This window comes from Chelonia mydas, chromosome 1 (assembly GCF_015237465.2).
Source record: "Chelonia mydas isolate rCheMyd1 chromosome 1, rCheMyd1.pri.v2, whole genome shotgun sequence".
In the NCBI taxonomy this organism is placed as follows: Eukaryota; Metazoa; Chordata; order Testudines; family Cheloniidae; genus Chelonia; species Chelonia mydas.
Window position 1 is genome coordinate 216,131,874 of NC_057849.1, and position 19,825 is coordinate 216,151,698.

General features: G+C 46.3%; 2 protein-coding genes and 1 long non-coding RNA gene across 10 annotated transcripts in view; 2 read left to right on the forward strand and 1 right to left on the reverse strand.

Annotated features, from left to right (window-relative positions):
* Window positions 1-3,381, forward strand: part of TULP3 (TUB like protein 3) — a 94,777-nt gene extending 91,396 nt beyond the window's left edge. For all 5 annotated transcript variants that reach the window (XM_037913256.2, XM_037913250.2, XM_043525936.1 and 2 more), the window contains one exon: window positions 189-3,381. In XM_037913256.2, the coding sequence (XP_037769184.1) occupies window positions 189-322 (134 nt within the window). In that variant the 3' untranslated portion in view covers window positions 323-3,381. The remainder of the gene's footprint in view (window positions 1-188) is intronic.
* Window positions 1,536-9,458, reverse strand: LOC122462578. Its single transcript, XR_006285255.1, has 4 exons — window positions 9,339-9,458; window positions 4,875-5,711; window positions 3,789-3,847; window positions 1,536-1,668 (listed from the first exon to the last, which is right to left on the reverse strand). It is a non-coding gene; the product is annotated as an uncharacterized LOC122462578 (long non-coding RNA).
* TEAD4 (TEA domain transcription factor 4) overlaps window positions 9,311-19,825 on the forward strand; it is a 76,374-nt gene continuing 65,859 nt past the window's right edge. For 2 of the 4 annotated variants that reach the window (XM_043526185.1, XM_043526270.1), the window contains exons 1-3: window positions 9,311-9,445; window positions 9,791-9,881; window positions 18,359-18,415. The gene's annotated coding sequence lies outside the window, so the exon portion shown is untranslated. The remainder of the gene's footprint in view (window positions 9,446-9,790; window positions 9,882-18,358; window positions 18,416-19,825) is intronic. The other 2 variants (XM_043526222.1, XM_043526255.1) reach the window with 1 other exon arrangement.

Consider the following 19,825-nt stretch of genomic DNA (forward strand, 5'->3'; position numbering starts at 1 on the left):
TGGGATTTCTCTGTAAAAGAAGTCAGCAGGACTATTGTAGAAAAGCAGATTCTGAGCCACTCTGGTAAGGAGGGGAAGATGGGATAGTCTCTCCAGTCAGGTGTATTTGGAACTGTTTCACTCTTTCTCCTCTTACCTCTCTCTCTTTGAAGTAGTTGGTCTCTGACCCCCTCTTTCTGTCTCCCTAGCTGACTACATTGTGATGCAGTTTGGTCGTGTAGCAGAAGACGTGTTCACTCTGGACTATAATTACCCTTTGTGTGCCCTCCAGGCCTTTGCCATTGGACTCTCTAGCTTTGACAGCAAATTGGCATGTGAATGATGGAGACAGCGGACTTGGACGTGGAATCATGAGAAGTATCCTGGGGACAGAAGGGGAACTGGAGACGAGAGATCTGTGGCCTTAACAAGAAGCAAATAGTAGATTTGGGGGCTTTACAGTAGCTGATAGGGACCATGACCCTTTTGGAAAGGAGATCTCTGCATGTGCACTGGGGGAAGGCAAGGATAATGTGTGATGTCTTTGTTATCAGTATTAATGCTGCATTGAGACTCTTGATGGGAGATGATGTGTGAGAGCTAATCCTGCTCCTTAGCAGCTAAGCATCACTGTGACTAGGAACTCCTGCAGTGGGGATCAGATTAATAGTGCTTTAGTGCCCAGGAGCCTTGGATCTCACAGCGCGCCTGTGCTCGTGCAGCATATATTAAGATTAATTCAGAGAAGGAAGGACAGGTACAGTCTGTGCCATCTCTTACCCCGCAGAGTAACTCTCCTGTCTAAGGCAAAGTTCAGAGAAAGAAGAGAGGGTATAAGCCTGATGCCCCTGTGCAACTGTAAGCAGTGTTCAGTGAACAAAGAGTAGGAACAAGCCCCATGCTTCTATAGCCACCCTTTTACTCTGCAGGATAATTCTCGTTCAAGGCTGATGGATCCCAGTTCCTGTTAATTGTTCTGCTGCTCATTACCCTATCACTACCCGTTTACCAAATAAAGATCCCCCATCATTAGGAATGTGAGAAAACCTCCTATGGTCACTTCTAAGTGAGCAATATTTATATTATGACCATCACTGTTTCTTTTATTCCTAACAGCTCTAAAAGTGAAATTGAATAGATCATTGGACCTGACAGAAACTGGCTGAGAAGGGCATGCCATTGACTATTCCTGAAATGCAGCATTCTGATTGACTTAAATACTAGATTCTATAGGTCAATCAATCAGAAACATTTTTTTCAAATTTCTTTTATGAATAAAGTTTGCTGCATTTTAGGAATAAACTGATGTCTGAAGCTTTTCTTTGTTTTGTTTAACTTTTTTCTCAGCAAATAAGAGACTCTCCTGCAGCAGTCTGAATGGCTGATTCCAATTGCATGTGGTATAATAACCATAGATATCTCAAATCATGACCAGTTCAGTCAGTTTTATATAATCATTTAATCTGAATATGAGAAGATTAACCAAAAAATAAGATTATAGACATTTTCCATGGCACAAGGAAAGAAGAATATTGCAACAAGAGTGGCCGAAGTACTGCTCATCGAGCTCCATAATGTGTCCTGCAGCAGCCCTCATTTTTAATTCTGGGTTGCAGTCAGTGGAGACCACAAGTCCCAGCATGCAATCCTCCTTGATCCACCAGCCTCAACTTGCATCAAATTGGAGCACTGCATATTGAGACCTATAGGTTACATGGGTTGCACATCTGCTGTATACTAAAAAAGAGGGCAGCTATCATCCTGTCCATTTCATGTTCTTTCTGTACAGCTGTCAGGATCTTTTCTTTCACATTCATTATGTACAGTTAATTGCTCATGTGTCCCTCTGTTAAGCAAACTGTGGGTGTCCCCTTTTTTGCATGTACTGATCTTTTTTTTAAAGGTCATTGTCAGCCCACAAGTCCTATCTGGATGCTCTCAGCAACCGGACTTTCATCATTATGAAAGTCTTTGCATTATATGTCACGTAAGTCTCTATACTGGTGATATTATCTTGCTGTTTAATTTTCCAAAACATCAAACTTTGTGTAGACATTTTCTGATGCCAGAAAAAACACTTCAATCATAATCACATGTAATCTCTGTATTTAATTGTAAATGGTGAATTGTTGCTGACAGGTCCAGTTCTAGAAAATGCTTATCTCACTAGTGCCCAAGCTACAGTGGGTGAGGTGCCATTGCATTCAAAGCAATCTCATCAGCATAGCACTCAGCAAAGAGAGTTTGCGCCAGGTACCTCTTTTGTGCCTTCATGCACTTCCCGCGTGCATCTCCCACTTGTGCTTTCTTGTGCTCCCAACTGACTGCTCTGCACTCCCTGTATCTACCCAGAAAAGCCAAGAAACCAGTTCATAATGCCTCTGTCACAATTACTTTGTAACTAGGACCAGATGTAGAAAATTAGTTTATGTTCGCCTGGGGTTATTTGTAGGCAGTGCATTAATTGCTAGTCCAGAAAAAGTTTCTTTGTGCTTAGCAAGCCACCCTGCAACTGCCTGGTTCATCTCTCCAACTGGGCCAGTCAGCAAGGGCTCTCTCAAACTAATTCAAGGTGGTAAACCCATGGGTGAGCTTAATTGACTATGGCTAAGTCAGTGCCTGTGATTCTTTAGGTTTCCTCATCAAGTTGTACAGACAGATGACCGAATTTCTTGTCTCTTCTGAGGTGCTTTCTATACTGTGGGCATGTGACCCTTCACTTACCTTCTAGTATTGAAACTCTTTCGTCTGTCTCAGTTTTTGAGGTGGTTGTTTTTTTTTTTAAAGGGACTGTACACAATGAGCTTGCTCACACTAGCATTAAAGTGTGTTAGCCACAACTGTGTTTAAACACAGGTTATTGCTAGCAGGTCCGAGCCTGGTTTCTCTGATAACCTCCAGCAGGGAATTTTTCTAAAAAGGGTGATATTGTTGTGCTAGGAAACAGTCCTATCAGCCTTATTTTCAGACAGAAATCCCAGTGCACGCTGCTCAGGGAAATGGTACGCTCTATCACATTTAAATCTGACTCTGGGTATCTTGGTGTCAACCCTAATGTGGACAGAAGCATGGGTCTGTTTCTTTTGCCGTTTGAAGAGGCAATAGCAATGCAGGAGGTGGGCATTTACCTCTTCTCAGCTGCTTTCAGACATTTTATATATGGGAGGCTTCAGTGCCCTGCCCCATTCTGTTTGGGTTCTTCACTCACTCTGTTGCTGCTCTGTGTGCCTAAGGTCCACCTACATGACTGAGAGGCTGGCTTTGTGTGCTCCCTGCTGCTTCCAAGCTTTTTTTTTGCTCTGCAGAAACGTCCAGTGCTTTTTGGTCAAACATTGTTCTACATGAATTGTATTTATAACTTTTGTACTCTAATGAAAATAAAGTAATTTATAAAAAACAAAACCCTAAACTCTGAATTGTTCTTATCTTGTCCTGTAGGATTTTTGCTGCATATGGTAGTTCCTGTCAGCTCTGATATCTCTCTCTCTCTCCTCCTTTGGCTACCTCTCTTTTTCTCCCTGTCTCCCTCCACTCCATCTCTCTTCTTTCTGTATCATTCTCTCCTCACTTGTCTCCCACCCTTCTCCTCAATGCTGGTTTTACAAATATTTAGACGTGTGAGAATCACCTTGGAAACACAAGTACTACCAATTTCCCTTCTGCACCACTCCGAGCTGCTTGCTGTCTATTTGTTCACTCTCTTCCCCTTGATTCTCCTGCCCCTCACACCCCTTCTCTCTCAAGTGTTATGGCTGCTGTTTCCAGCTTCAGACCTGGGCTCCTGAGGGGGGTGCATTGGAAATATTTACCCAGCCCTGGTCTCTTGCTCCAAGCCCCTCCTGTTGTCCAAGTGTCACATGGTGCAGTTCTGGAACAGGATTGAAATAGTGTGAGGTAAAGAGGGGCAGTACTGAGCTAAGGGTATTTTTACTGGGGTGATATGAAGAGAAGTAAGCGTCCACCTCACAGAGGGAAAACGTCCTTGTTCCAGTGACTTAAAACTTGACATAGGGGAGATCTAACTTTGCAGGCCCCGGTTCTGAATGCAGGTTGAACAATCGTGCCCATTTCTCTCCAGCTCCGCCAGAATGGATACACGGTGCAGGCACTTTCTGCTCTGTGTCTGTCTCACAGATCAGCAGCAGGCAGTTGCTATCTCTAAAGCACTGTGTTGACTGCTTTAATATCACGCTCTCACTCCCACATCAAACACAACACCCAGAAAACTCCAAGAACAGGCTGGGTACAGGAAGCAAATGCTACTGTGCAGTGTGAATCCTCATAGCAGGACTCAGAATGCAGCAGCTCCAAGGTGCTGTGAGGTCTCCAGCTGACACACATCAAAGGCAGGAGTATTAATTTCTTGCTCTTTTATGGCTCAATCCTGCTTGCATTGAAGTGTTGATATCAATAGGAGTAGACTCAGACTCTATTATTTAAAAGTATAACATGATGACAAAGCACACCCACCCAACATGCTCTTCTACTGACTGGTATTAATAATTCTGTGCACTTCACAGCTATTGTTACTGAAAAAGAGTAACAAAGGCAGCAAGCAACTATTCCCCCACCCCACCCTTTTCACAGATGGAGAGCTGGGAATTTGCAGGAGGTCACTGCAGTCAGAGCTGGGGATAGAGCCCTGTCTAAAACAGCATACCCAAGTCTCATCCACACTGCTTTTCTGAAGGAATGTGTCAAATCTATGGGTTTGAGTGCTGTCTGTAACCACTATATCCCACCCCTTCCAGAGCTAGAAATAGAACTGGGCATGGGTGTGGGCTACTGATGAAGTATTTGTTGTATCCCCCCTAGTGGCTGGTTGACATGGAGGATAATAGCCTACTACTACTATCAGTTACTTATTTAGCTCAAGTAATAGAGGTCAGCCTTACCATAAAGGTGAGAACAGGCTAAAGGTCAGAGGCTTCTCAGGAGTTCTTGTGTCTTCCACCATGTTCACTCTACGGTCCCTGTCTCCCCGTTCTGTTCTCTTGTCCTGTTCTCCAGGGAGTTCTTATTCCCCTGCTGGGACTCAGAAGTCATTTTCCTGTTTCAGTTTGGATAAATCTTTCCACACCTAGATAAACTCTGTGATTCTTTTCACTAAAATGTGTCAAGGTAAAAACTATTCCGATTGTACATAGGTGTTTTAACATATAATTGGCAGTTGATATATATGAATGAATGTTGTTTCCACTACATTTGAAGGTGGGATCTGATCTCATTTGCTTTGATAAAAGGAAAGTGATGGTTTAAAAAGAGAACCACTGAACTATGCTACAATAAAACAGGGAGCTTAAAATACAAAGGTGAACAAAGAATGATTTTCTTAACTTGAATTCAGAGCCCCATTTATAAAAGAGAACCTAGAACTACCCTTAGAGTGCAGTTTTTCTCTGAAAAGCAATTCCTAAAAATGGCATGATGGATTCCATATTTGTCTGTCAATAGCTGTATATCAAACCTGTTCTGTTAACAGGAAAAAAGATTCCACTACTTCTGACCACCCCAATCAAACTCCATGTGCGTGCTCTGTCGAGTTCTTTCCTTGCACATCGTCTCCACTACTAAAGGTTTACAGGCCAAATTCTACCCTTAGTGACACAGGTGAAAGCCCATTCATTTCAGTGGGTTTCTGCAACTGTAAGTGACTGGAATTTGGTGAACAATTCTGTTGATGATTCACAGGAAGGAATAAAATTCAGCTCCCTTTCTGAGCTGTGTTGACTCTGCAGGGCGAACAGGAGAAAAAATGTACATTAGCCACAAAGTCAGCAGATCTGACCTTCAATACACATAGGGAGCAGATGTAATGAGTAATATAACATGCCATTTTTACAAAGTCATTTTTCACAGTAGTACTGCACTTTAAACATCCGTTTTTAATCTTCACATGGTTTAGCAGAGACCCACAGTGGCTAAATGGACTCATTACAGGTATACATTTAAAGGAAAACTGCAACACACACTTGAGTTTACTGTGTAGAATAACACCACACAGAATACATGGTTTATTTTAAATTACCAGTCATATCTTTATGTACATGGATATTACCTAACAATGTATGACTTAGAAAATGTGTGTGGCCTCTCTGCATTCAAAGAGAAAATAAAAATAAAAATTCTAATTGTATCTAATTACAAAGCAAAGTAATGTATATGTATATTGCACGTAGGGACATTTTCAAGTTCTTCTCCACAACCACAAGGGCTAGGAGCTTACTTTGAAAGAAAGGAGGAAAGCTGAGATACTCACATAGTCATGTGCCCCCACAAGGTGGGACTTAATCACTGGAGTCCGCAATGCTGCTGAGAAATTTTAACTCTGTCTCAGGTCTTAGCTACACTAGTTGGTATTGTTATTCTGGTATAGCTATACTGGCAAACCCCTCTAGTGTAGCTGTAGTTATACTGGTATAAAATACTCTGGTTTGCGGAACCTGAGGGCTAAAATGCTTTAGTTTAAATGAAGTCATTAGGCTCAGTGTAGGGGCATTTGGGTTAAATGTACAGCCTGTGTTATGCAGCAGGTCAAACTAGAGGATCTAATGGTCCCTTCTGGCCTTAAACTCTATGAAATCTATACTTTATGAAACCAGCATAAGCGATACCAGTGTAAGCACAGTTATACTGTATAACTGTCTGCAGTAGGGCTTTTACTGGCATAGCTATATTGGTTTTTAAAAAAAAAATCACTCCCCAAATGACATAGTAACACTTGTAAAATTTTTAAGTATAGACCAGGATTCAATTTCCCCAGTTGTAAAATGGAGAAAAGAGCCATCTTGGCACATAAGAATATCTCCCCCTGTTCATAAGGTCAAAGGGTCAGTAAAGTTGTTCTGCCCTGCATTTGCCTTCCTAGTTAAACTAACCTACTTTGTAGGGTTTTTTGAGAGGGTAGATGTTTGTCAAGTGCTTTGAATATGAAAATGTGCACAAGGGTGAAGTGTTTTTATGTAAAATGAAAGTGAAAGAATTGGCTGTGCTGCAGGGAGTGGTGTGGGTGACTCAGTAGAGAGGGGCTCTTTCTTCTTAGTACTGACCCCAATGTCTCCCTGCATAGCACTACAGCAGGGGTGGCCAACCTGTGGCTCCGGAGACACATGCGGCTCTTCAGAAATTAATAGGCGTCTCCTTGTACAGGCACCGACTCCGGGGCTGGAGCTACAGGTGCCAACTTTCCAATGGGCCAGGGGGTGCTCACTGCTTAACCCCTGGCTTTGCCACAGGCCCTGCCCCCACTCCACCCCTTTCCCTCCTCCCCCCCCAGCCTCCTGCATGCCAGGAAACAGCTGATCAGGAGGTGCGGGGATGGAGGGGGAGGCTCTGACTGGCAGGGCTGCTGGTGGGTCGGAGACACTGGGAGCGGGGGCAGGGGGAGAAACTGATGGGGGTGCTGACGTATTACTGTGGCTCTTTGGCAATGTACATTGGTAAATTCTGGCTCCTTCTCAGGCTCAGGTTGGCCACCCCTGCACTGCAGGGTTCTGTGTTTCAGGGTGTGGGGTGGATAACTTGAGAGGAGGTGCTGTATTCCTTCTGACTCTGTGCTGACCCCAGTGTCCCAGCATGGGGTAGTGCAGTGGTTTTCAAAGTTTGGGTTGCGACCCAGTACTCGGTCACGAAATGCAAGGCACTGGGTCGCCTTGCTCAGCGCTCAGGGAACTGGCCAATGGGAGCTGGGGGAGGGGGGCGGTGCCTAAGGGTAAGCATGGAGCCACTCGTGTGCCTCTGCCAAGGAGTCGGACCTGCTGGCTGCTTCTGGATCGCAGCGAAGTCCGCTGTGCCTGGACAGGTGGGAAGCCTGCTTCTGCACCCCAGCTGCGCTGCTGACCAGGAGCCGCCAGAGGTAAGCCTGCGCCCCAACTCCCCCCCAAACCTGGAGCCCCTTCCTGCACCCCAACCCCCTCATCCCCAGCCCCACCCCAGAGCCTGTACCCCCAGCCCAGAGCCCTGACCCCTTCCCACACCCCGACCCCCTGGCCCAGCCTAGAGCCCCCTCCCACACCCAGAATCCCTCATTCCCAGCCCCACTCCAGAGCCCTCACCCCTGCACCCCAACCCTCTGCCCAGCCCTGATCCCCTCCCACACCCCAAACCCCTGATCCCCAGCTCCGTTGGGTCACGGGCATCAACAATTTTCTTCAACTGGGTCGCCAGAAAAAAAGTTGGAAAACTACTTGGGTAGCAGATGCCGTGTTGCTTGGAAGTGCCATCTTTGGGGCCAGTAAAGTTTTTTTTAGCCTTTGTCCCCTGTTGCAGGACATTGGGCCCCTACTTATGCACCTTAGGGATAGAGAGTTTAGAAAGCATCGGAAAATCAAACGCTTATGGAAAGGGAATGTTTTAGTGGCCTTTCTGTCTCCACTCCCTCATGGGAACAAGGCCTACTAAAAAGGAGTGCTCAGCAGGGGGATGTGGGAGCTGCTCCTGCCTGCACTGGAGGTGGTGCTTGAGGCGGGAAGAGAATCTATCATAAACCTGGTTCTCACACCCGTGAGGCTACTTGCAATGTGTGTTAATATTTATTACAAAATAATCACAGCCAGGTTTTAGCTCATGAAGCTATTTATACCTCTTTCCTGTCACTGTTCTTCAGTGAGTGACACACCAGAACGCCCTGAGGCGAGGTTTTTAAATGTTCACTCCCTGGCCTTTGCGAGCCCTCCCCACGGAACAAGCCCGCTTCCGAAGTCCTTCCCGAGGGGAGGCCAGTGGTCCCAGCGCACCCCACCAGCGCGAGTCACAAACCCGCCCAGCCCCATGTGCGGCTGGCTCTGCCAGCCCCGCCCTGCTCGCCTGCGGCCCACCACGGGCCAGCGAGGACAATCGCCCCCGGGTCGCCAGTTTCGTGGGACATTTCCTGGAGCTTTCCTCCCATGGCCGTAGGATGACCAGACAGCGAGTGTGAAAAAATCAGGACAGAGGGGTGGGGGCTAATAGGAGCCCACGTATGAAAAAGCCCCAAAACACAGGAACTGTCCCTACAAAATCGGGACGCCTGCTCACCCTACATGACGGACTCCTTAATTACAGAATCACCTTGACTGCCTGGAGACTCCAGGACAATCCTGGAGGGTTGGCCACCCCCTCGCTGCCGTGATTGCTGCCGCCGCCTCCGCTTTGCCCCTGCGGCTCTGCCATGCCCAGCCCTAGCTCCGGCCGCGGGAGCGAACTCCGGCCCCTGCGGCTGCCGGGAGTTTCCTCTCGCCCCTGCCCCCATCTCCCGCCCCCCATCTCCCGCCCCCAGTCTCCTCCTCCCCCGGCCCTGGCCAGAGGCGAGCCCTGGTCAGTTTTGTTCCCAACTCCGCCCCGCCCGCCGGCCCCCTCCCCCGGCTGCGTGCATTTCATACCAGCCTCATTCCTCGCATTCCTGCCTTGCTCCTGCCACACGCCGCCCGGGGGGTGGGAGCGGCCCGGCCCCCTCCCGGAGCCTCCAGCGCCCCCCTCCGCTCGCCAGGTGGGTGCCTTCCCCTCGGCCCGCCTCGGCCCTGTGGCTCCGGCCGCTTCCCTCCCTCTCGCCCAGTCTCTGCCCCTCCAGTCTCTACCCCCCCCCCCGCCCCGATCCCAACTTCCCGCTGTTGCTCGGGGGGCTGGGAAGGGAGCCCAGCAAGCGCGGGGCGGAGCCGCTCCAAGGAGTTTGTGCCGGACGCGGCGCGCTCGCCAGGTCCGGTCCTGCGGCGCGCGGACAGAGGCTGCTCCTGCCCCTCCGCCCCCGGGCCCCGACTCCCACCGCCGAGAAGAGGGGGTGGGGAGCGAGCTCGAGCCACACCGCGGCAGTAACCCTCCTCCTTGCCTTTGGCAGTAAGTCCCGGAGCTGAAGGCGGAAAAGGGGAAGCGGATTTGAAGCCGGTTCCTCCGCATGTAGGGAACAAGCGCCGGTCTCGACTCTCCAGGTCAGGAAATGCGATTTCACCCCCCCGTCCCCACCCCCAGCTTTCGCAGTGGCCAAGGGGGTGGGGGATGGGGTGCGTGGGGGGAGAGGAGGGTGAAGGGGGCCTTGGGGAAGGGCGCAAGGAGACAGGCACAAATGTACAAAGAAAGAGATCGGGAAACTGATGGAGGCTGCTGGCCGTCTCCCCCCTTTCACTTCCCAAACTGGAGGAACTTGCTGCTCTGGAAGAAAATAGTTAGCAGTGCTTGTGGAAAAGTCCCTTAGAATTCAATAGAGGGAGCACCTTTTAGTGACCGGTTTTCATTGTGTTACTGTTCTGTGCACCAGGAATGCAAATCTCTGTTTACATTTAACTTCTATAGGGTGGGCCACAAACCTACAGGAAAGTTATGAATTCCTCTGGGACTTTTCCATAAGGGTGAGAGACTGTTCTTTGGGCATCAGTTATTCAAAAATGGAGCAGGATGAGCGGAGTTGGGGGGTTTACTGATCGTTTCTCATGTGTGGAAGGTTCTACTTAAAAACCACTCCTGTTTCACCCCGGAGGTTAAGTACATTGCAGCCAGGAGTGAAGGGGTCCCTGTCTATATTTAAAGGGGTGAAGTCCTGTGGGTTTTTTGGGGGTGAAAGGATTCTATAAATATAAGGTGGGATTGGGGTTTTTTTTAATGGAAACTTGGCCTCAAGTGATTGTTAGTCTTTAAAAGCTGAAATCAGTGTCACTCCTCCGCAAATAAACCACACCAAATCCTTTTTAAACATAGGGTAGAAGGAGCTGGTTTTGTTCCTGTTTCCTGCCGCTTGGAAAAGATCGGCTGCCACCAGACTTGATCTTGCTGTCTGTGCGCAACATTGCAGGAACCATGTATCCACCTGTCTGTCCGTCCATCTGTCGGTGGAGATGTCAGCGGGTTCATTGTCTCTGCTCCTAGGGAGGGAAACGGACAGCAGGACAGGGCGTTGGGTAATGGGGAGGAGTGAGAAGCACAGAAGAAGGGGTAGAGAGGCTGAACAATAAGGACTGGGACCTGATTAGAAGGGCTGCTGCTCTGCTGTAAGCGTTCTATCTTGGTAGTTTTTCTCACGGTAGAGAAGAGACTGGACTCAGCTGTAAGGGGATTCTTTATTGTGGGTGCTGGACACAGACAGACTTTGTGATTCTCACTGGCTCTCTAGCGCCTAGACTTACAAAGGCAGCCTGCTGCCTGTTGCTGCATAATGTCACCTTACAGGGTTTCCCTAAATTCTGGCCTGGACTTTCCACTCACTCACTGGACTACAGGGTATATATTTGTCTAAGACCACTGGGCAAAAAGGGACTTTAAGTGGAAATTGCCAGCTGATCATATCAAATATATTTGCTTGGTTGTTTTTTCCCAGAGAAATTCAGAGTTCAACCAGAATACAATAAATTAGAAAGTGTGAGATTTCCTGTTGATATTAGGTGATAGGAATCTCTTCTACCCCTTCTCACTTTCTTGCATTTTGTATTTTGAAGTCTTTTTCTTTTTTAAAAAAACTATTAAAATAATATATGAAAATAAAAACAACTAGTTTAGAACTTTAATGGAAACCAATATCACAGCAGCACTGACAGTTTCTGAAGGGTTTCCATCAGCCAGTGACTGTTCTTGTGTGTCACATTATGGAGAAGAGGATCAGAGACAGCAAAAGGTTTAGAACAAAGAATTGTAAGAATATGCTCTAGGATTTTCTGTCTAAGTCACTTGACTTCAGTGTGAAGAACGCTATACAGAGGACTGGGGTGGCTGTTGAACAGTAAAGTGTTCACAGTAACTTATGCGCAAGACACACTGTTCTGAGTGATTGTTACAGTCGTCTTCCCAGCTTTTGTCCCCTATTTTGTGTAAGTTTTTACATCTAAAATTCAGGTGTGCCATTGATAAGGCCGTGTCTTTGAATTCTTGGTTCTGTAGCAACTGAGCTCAGTTAGCCCTGGGGGAGTTCAGAAAGTTAACTCTCTCTGACCAGGCCATTAGGATATTTCAGAGGGAAGCAGCAATTCAGCCTTATCTGTTCATAGAAATTAAAGACCAATTACATCCTCCAACCCATCATCCATCTCTTGGGAGGTGGGATGCAATGCAGAATTGTTCCCTAAACCCCATTTGATCATGTTTTGTCCAATCTGGTTTTTAACATGCCACGTGATAGAACTTCCACCACTTCCCATGAGAGGCTTTTCCACACCCTAGTATGTGTCACAGGCAGGAACGTTCTCCCAATATTCAGACTAATTTTCTTTTTCTTAATATTCCATTACTTCTGTTTATGCCTCAGTGTACCACACTAGGTAATTCATCATTTTCTCTCCATGGTGTTTACACCCTTTAAGTACTTGTGAACAGTTATCATGTCCCTCTCAGCCCTTTTGTAACCAACCTATACTTTTAATCTCTCCTCATAAATCATTTCTTCCAAGCTTCTGATCGTTTGTGCTACTCTTCTCTGAACTCCCTCCAATTTGTCATCACCCTTATGGTGACATGGGTTCCAGGATGAAATATACTATTTCAGACATAGTCATGCCAGGCCTAAAGAGAGGACAAGCGTCTCTTTGAGTGAAGTGATGTCTGACAAAATGACATTGATAATTTATGCAGCCATACTGCCTTCCAAACTCATATCTGATTTGTTCTGTATGCCCATTCTAGGGTGTCTCTAACCAGTGCTGCTTCCAAGGTTTTCCCCCCACATTGTATATCATGCCATTTCCCCCTAATTGTACTGGCTTTAATTTTTTCACCTAAAATCTTGTTCTGCTTTTTTCTGTTCTTGTTTGTTTCTAAGCTCCATCGGCCCCTTTAAATAATCTCTTCACCGGTGTTTGTAACTCTGATTTGGCATCATCTGCAAATTTCGTTAATGTGACATTTATTCAGTCTTCCAAATCATTAATTAAGATGTTAAATAAAACTGGACTAACACCGATCCCTGCAACTCCTCAACAAACACCGCAGCCTCCTTGATGCATTGTTATTTATAATTCCCCTTTACAACCTTTATGCCAATTTCCCATCCACGTGAGTGTTGCTATACGAGCCAATTTGAATTAATTTTTCAGTTATGATTTCCCTGGAAGAGAAGCAAATGATTTCCTAAATCTAAACTTATTACATCATCTACAACCTTTCTTTCATTTGCTAACTTTGCAATTCTGTCCCCACTCAAAAAGCAATCGAGTTTGTCAAGATTTACAGTGGACTTTATAAACTCATATTGCTTTGTTCATGGTTCACTGCTATCGATCTAAGCATCTATCAGTCTAGGCATCGATGTTGTGCTTATCACCATGGTAAATGAGCACCTGGTATGTTACCAGTTAGAGCCCTGATCCAGCAAAGAGATTACAAAAGCCCAGGATTCTGCCTCCATGGAGTTACTTGCAGGATCTTGAACAAGATAAGTAGTTAATCTTCCCCTCCTTATTTTTGTTTCCACCCCTTGTAGTCTCCTCGTTCTGGAGAGTATTCAATCACTCCCAATTGTTTTTTACACCAGACAAAGTAGGCATTTTCCTGCTAGAGAAGGGCAGTTTTTCTATCTAAAGGCACCACAGATGGAGGCATGGGTCCTGTTCTTGGGCTGTTTTGTAAGCTTTTAGTTCCACTGTTCATATCTCATTTTTGATACCAATACCACTAGCCTGGTGTTGTATTCCAGCCGCTGGGCTTCAGTGCATGCGGTGGAAGTGGTCATGTGGAGCTGGGCATGTGTCTTTGGCGTGTCTGCTGTGCTGTTGTCATAGAGAAAATAAATTAGCGTAGTCCTCACAGTGTTTCCCTTCAAACAGTATGGTAACCATTAATGAGGGATGTCCAATCGAAGTCTAATCCCCAGTAACCAATGGCTGCAGGGCAATAAGGAAGGGAGGAAAGATCAAGAGAGCACTGAGCCACCTGTAGAGTGAGAAGTGAGCGTGTGAGACAGCACAGCTATGGGATGGTGCAGAAATAGGGATGATGTAATGGTTTGTGTCAGCCCATCTGGGCTGAAAATATCCCGCCTGAGTTAGCCCCTGGATAGAAAACACAAATATTGTACCGAGTGCAGGGAATGTACCTGGGACTAGTGGGGTTTAAAGGGACACCCTCAACTTGAAATCTAGTCTGTTTAAAAAATGGAGTTAAAGTAGTTTGAGGTCCCATGTCTGCCTCTGAATCCCTCTGCCAATGTTTGTCCATTTACAATATCATTTTCCTAATTTTTAAAAAAGCTTTTTCCCCCTCTCTCTCCCCTGTTGCTGTGTGAAGGACCCACACAAACAACAGGGGGAACTGACTATACAGAGGAAACAATGAAAATGGCCAGATCACATCCACCAAGTAAGATAACTGGAAAAATAAAGACAAATAATAGTTTGTCTCTAATATCTCTCAGTCACAGATGTTACATGTAGCCATAGGTAAAAGAAATTCAGACAAAAATGTAGATCAGACAGTGTCCCTTTAAGAACCTAGTTTTGCTTGGCAGGGGGCCCCTCTTGCCCTGCAAATTAACCCAGTAGAAGGTCTATAACCTGCTGACCTTCCCTGGGAAAGGGGGCTGGGAGATCAGAGAGACAAACTAGAGGGCCTGCAGGAGATACTTTCCCATAATATGTGAGGGAAATTTAACCTGTGTGGCCTTTTTCTTTCACTTTCAATTGGTGCTACAGTTTGACCTCTAAGAAAGAGGCACCTGGTTTGGGATTGTAGATAGAGGTCCTTGTGTCTGGTGATGTGTTCTTTTTTCTTTCTGTGAAAGGCCTAATAATCCAGCATCCTAGAAAATGGGGAGACTTTGTTACCACAGCCCAGCGGGCCCAATTCTGATCTCAGTTACGCTGGTGTAAATCAGAAGTAGCTCCAGTGAAGTTAGTGGAGTGACACTTGTATCAGACTGGGGTGAGCCCAGAATCAGGGCCAGAAGGTGCTGTATCTGCTTGTACGCACCCTGTTACAAATGAATTAATCTGATAATCTTTCATGAATACTGATTGTACTACAATCCAGTTGTTTATAAGTAACAAGCTGTAAACATTCAGCGGCCAGTAGTTTCACAGTGCATACCCCAAAAATGGGGCACGGGGACATTTCCTGGGCTCATGCAAACATTCCTGCCAACTCCAGGTGCTGGAGATAGACTCTACTATGTGACTCATCTGTTTCCCAGTCATTCCTTAGGCCTCAGTTCAGCAAAGTACTTAACATCTTTCTTTAAGTGTATGCTTAATTTCAACTGCAGGCAATGGGATTTAAGCATGTGCCTAAGTGCTTTACTGAATCAAAGCCTTATTTTAGGTGATTGGAGTGGCCTGAAGTAAAAATTTGCTTCTCTCTCAGGACCACTGAAGGCAATTACTCTGTGTTGGGTGCTAACTGCACTGCAAATGTTACCTAAAGCGGGCAGTCAGATACCATGGTGTTGGCCACATATAGAAACCTAGATAAAGAGAGCACTACAGATCTAAGGCTCTGTTGGTATGTCTACGCAGTAATTAAACACCTGAAGCCGGTCCGGATCAGCTAACTCGGGCTCATGGGGCTCAGGCTGCGGGGCTTTAAAATTGGTGTGTAGATGTTTGGGCTCGGGCTTTGGGACCCTGTGAAGGGGGAGGGTCTCAGAGTCTGGGCTCCAGCCTGAGCCCAGATGTTTACACAGCAATTTTTAGCCTGAATCAGCTGAGCTGGGCTGTGCCACGGATCTTTTATTCCAGTGTAGACGTACCTCAGAACTGCAATCAGTGCTTATAGGCGCTCCGGGCAGGATTTTCAAAAGCAGTAAGTATTTGGACTAACTCTGTTCCCATCGGAGCTCTCCTGAAGTTGTACCATTGGCTGAATGGGAGCTGAGGTAGACCAATGTTGCGTGCTTCTGAAAACTCCAGCCTCAAAGGCTAGAGAAAAGGCTGAGAGGCAGCAAGGTGTAGTTCAGTGGTTCTCCATCCGGGGGGGGGCGGCGCAAGCAGGTTTCAGGGGTGCCGCCAAGCACGAATGGCATTAGACTTGCTAGGGCCCAGGGTAGAAAGCAGAAGCCCCACTGTGCAGGACTGCAGCCCAGGGCCCCGAGCCCTGCCACCTGGGGCTGAAGCCTGAGCAGCTTAGCTTCCTGGGAGCCTCCTGTGGGGTGGCTGTCTTCTAACCTCAGCCCTGGTTTTTTTATTCAGAAAACCAGTTGTTGTGGCACAGCTGGGCCGGGGAGTTTTTATAGCATGGGCGGGGGGGTCAGAAAGAAAAAGGTAGCCACCTGACTAGGGGTTCTCAACAACCCAGGACTGGGGAATTAGGAGACCTTGATCCCAATTTTCAAAAGTGACAGAGATTTTGGGCTCCTCGGTTTTTGGGTACCCAATGAGACACTTCGCAGGGGCCTGATGTTCAGAAAGTGCTGAGCGCCTGTCCTGTGAAAATTAGGCCCCTTTCAGATGTCTCAGGTTGGGTGTCCAAAATCAGTAGATATATTTGAAAAGTTGGTCCTTAGTTCTTATCTGGGCTCTGCCACCAATTGTGAGTGGGCGAACCACTTTGCTCTTTTGTGCCTCAGTCTCTCCATATGTAAAATGCGGAGAGAGATATTTTCACCTCCTGTATTAACTTTGGCTGGGCTCTTCAAGAGTTTTGACTTTCAATGGATTTGGGTGTCAAACTCCTGTAGCCTTCTTTGTAATTCCCAGCCATCAGTGATAGCGTGAGGAATAATCATTGGCAAAGCACTACAAATTACTTATTGTTTTATTACAGTAACTTTGCTCTAGAGAAACCTAAGCTTTATATTAAGCATTTTAAATAGTGACTCTGCAAGCTTGTCTATGCTTGAATGAACCATTGTGTTTTAACAAACCCATGTAAACTAACACGGTTGATAATTCCAGTGTGGATGAGGACACAATTATTTCAGCTGACTCTGGTTAGCTCTCTCACTTCTTTTATGTTGGTATAGATCCTTCCACTTCAGTATCACCAATCCCAATTTCCTCTGGCCTAAAAGAGAGCGGAATCAAGCCCTGAGTCCATGCGTGCTCTTTTGAGTTCTGTGTTCTGTTCTCCCATCATCACGAATGGCACTTATTGGATCGTGCCAAAGGCCACACACGCAGTCTTATCTCATTGCATCCTGTTTGACTACGTAATCAGGGGCTGCACTGATGGAAATTCTCATCCCTTCTTGTTTTGATTTCTGTCACTGTGCTGGACACTGCATCCTCTCTCTGGTTCAGACCAGGCTGAACTACTGCAGTCATTTAAGACTCTTGTTTTGCTTTACTCAGGAAGTCAGGTGTCATGCGTGCAGCAGCTGCTGCAGGGAGATTCAATGTACCAAGCAAACTGAGTGCGTGCTTGGGCTTGTATTAAGCACTCTGTGAGAACCCAGGCTTCCGTGTGATACGATCTCAGAGTAGCAGTGCTACAAAAGACCTTTCCTTTACAAAACAGACTTGTCCGGTAGGGAGACAGACACAGCAACTGCACTGTGCGGTCTGGAGGAGCAGTGACTCTATCAGTTTGTCTGACATACATAACAGCAATCTCAGTTCTCCTTTTCTCCCTGCCTATCCTTGTGCTGCTGCTCACCGTTCCCCACTACCCAGTAGAGTTCATACTTCACCTGTTGCTTGCATTTGAAGCTTTTTGCAAATCCAGATATTCCCAAATATCATTCAGATGACTAGGCTTCTGAATCGCTCTCAAATTTCAGCATCAGCATAATTACCCTTCCCTATGTTGAAGCCTATCTTGGGTCAAGATTTGTGCTAATGTCCTTCCTATCAAGAACACAGGGATCAAGAACTCTCTCCGCAATTACACCTATTGAGTGCTGATAGTACAGTGCTGTACAGGACACAGATAGCTATCAAGACTGCCCCTGCTTCAAAGAGTTTATAATCCAAAGAAGTCAGACACAGCGTAGATTGGACGCACTGGGAATGACTAGGATGTAAAAATACATACTGTTGAATTCCTGTGGACATCAGGGAAGAATGTAGTCTTCAGGAGGAATTTGAATGAGGAGACGATGGAGGCTGAATGGAGGGAGTTGCATGGAAGAAAGCCCAGATGTGAGAGAAATGGATCAATGGGGCATCAGGCCTGGTGTCATTGGGGGAGCAGAATGGTCAGGGAAGAGACCAGGTTAAGATGAAGGCCAGGGCAAATTTCTGTAAGGACTTGGAAACGAGGAAAAGTCTATAAACTCAGGTTCTGATCCAGCTCCCACTAAAGTTAATAGAAAAATTCCCAGGGTGAAATTGAAGTCAATGGCAATACCCCCATTGATTTCAGACAGGCCCTCCTCCGAAGAGCTTATTGACGCATACTGATGTTTGCTGCTCTTCTCTTTTTGCCCTGCAAACTTTAGCTAACCCTACATATTCTTGTATATCTGCCTTCTTCTCCATTTCCAGTCATTTTTATTTTAATTTGTGGGCATCCCTTCCTGAAGACACACTTATTTATTGCATGCATTCTTCTTTTTCAGAGGAACTGAGCTATAATTAGAGTGTCCCTTAGGATTTCTGAGCATCCTTCCACTCTGGTGAGTTTCAATGCTATTTCCCATTGCACCTTACTAGCTAGATTTCTTAATTCGCCAACATATGCCTTCCTCAGATCAAAAGCTCTTGTACTGCTGCATTGTGTGAACACATCCCTTGCCGTGCTGATTTCAAGTAACTGGTTGTTACTGGTTCCTATTATTCTCAGACAGTGCCTCTCTCTGAGTAAGAAGCAGCTGTAGGGTGCCTTCTTCTCTGGCTGGAATCTTTACTCTGTGGGTTGTTAGTTGGCATCTATGCTATCTTAGGAAGTTTTTTGCAGATGTCTTGATGGTATTTGTTACCCAATAGACACCTAGATACAATAGTTAAAATCCTGTACAAGAACAGTGTTTCATGACTCAGCATACCCTGAGAGTTAGCCCAAGGATTTTTCATTATTTGTATTACAGTGATGCCTAGGGGTCCAACCAAGATTAGGGTACCATTGTACTAGGCACTGTACAGACACATAGCAAGTGATAGTCCCTGCCATGAAGTGTTTACAGTCCAAATACATAAGACAGACAAAGGGTGAGATGGGAAACAGAGGCACAGAGACTTGCTGATGGCACACAGTACATCAGGGCCAGAACCATGACTAGAATCTTTGTTACCTGACTTCCAGCCCAGTGCCCTATCCACTAGAGCACACTGCCTCTCGTTCCCAAGCTGGTGTCCAGGAGGTGTGCAGCAGGGGATCTGTGCCTAGCATATTGTGCCTGATACTGACTCACTAGCAGGGAGAGGACTTACACAAAGCAGCTCTAAGAAAGCTGAACAACTGTAGACAGCTGGCTGCAATACTCCACAACCCCAGGAAAGTATGATTTTTGTGTTGAGTGGAGCAGCTGTCGCAAACACTGCAGAGGAAGCTGCTACCAACAGTAATAACTTGGAGGATAGATATTAGGAAGCAGATGTGTCAGCTTATGGAGTCTGTGTTAAGGATGCCTCCCTGTCAATGAGGCCTCTGCTGAAGAACCCTTGGCAGCTGTCTGTCCCTGCAGGAACTCTGAATCTCAATGAGATGCCATGTGTGAGAAGGAAGAGATCAAGCACTGAAATTACCAGTGCTGGGGAGAAAAATTGAACTGAAGCTGCTGGAGCTGTAAGGGTTTTGCTTGTGTTCGTTTTCCACTGCCCACAGAGCTGGTACATTAAAACGAAGCAGTAGGGACAGGCCATGACACAGAGAAACACAGGCACCAAGAATGAAGGGGAAAAATAGGAACTGAGCAGAAGGAAGTGTAGCAGCAGTGAATGTAGTGATGGTGTGAAGTGCCAGCCAGTTTGATCTCTGCAAACGTGGGTGTGGCCCCCCCAAAACAGAAGTAGCCACCTCCCTACAAAAAATAAGGAGGGGAAGGGCTTCAGAAACAAGGATCAACTTGTGATGGGGAAGAGAGAAT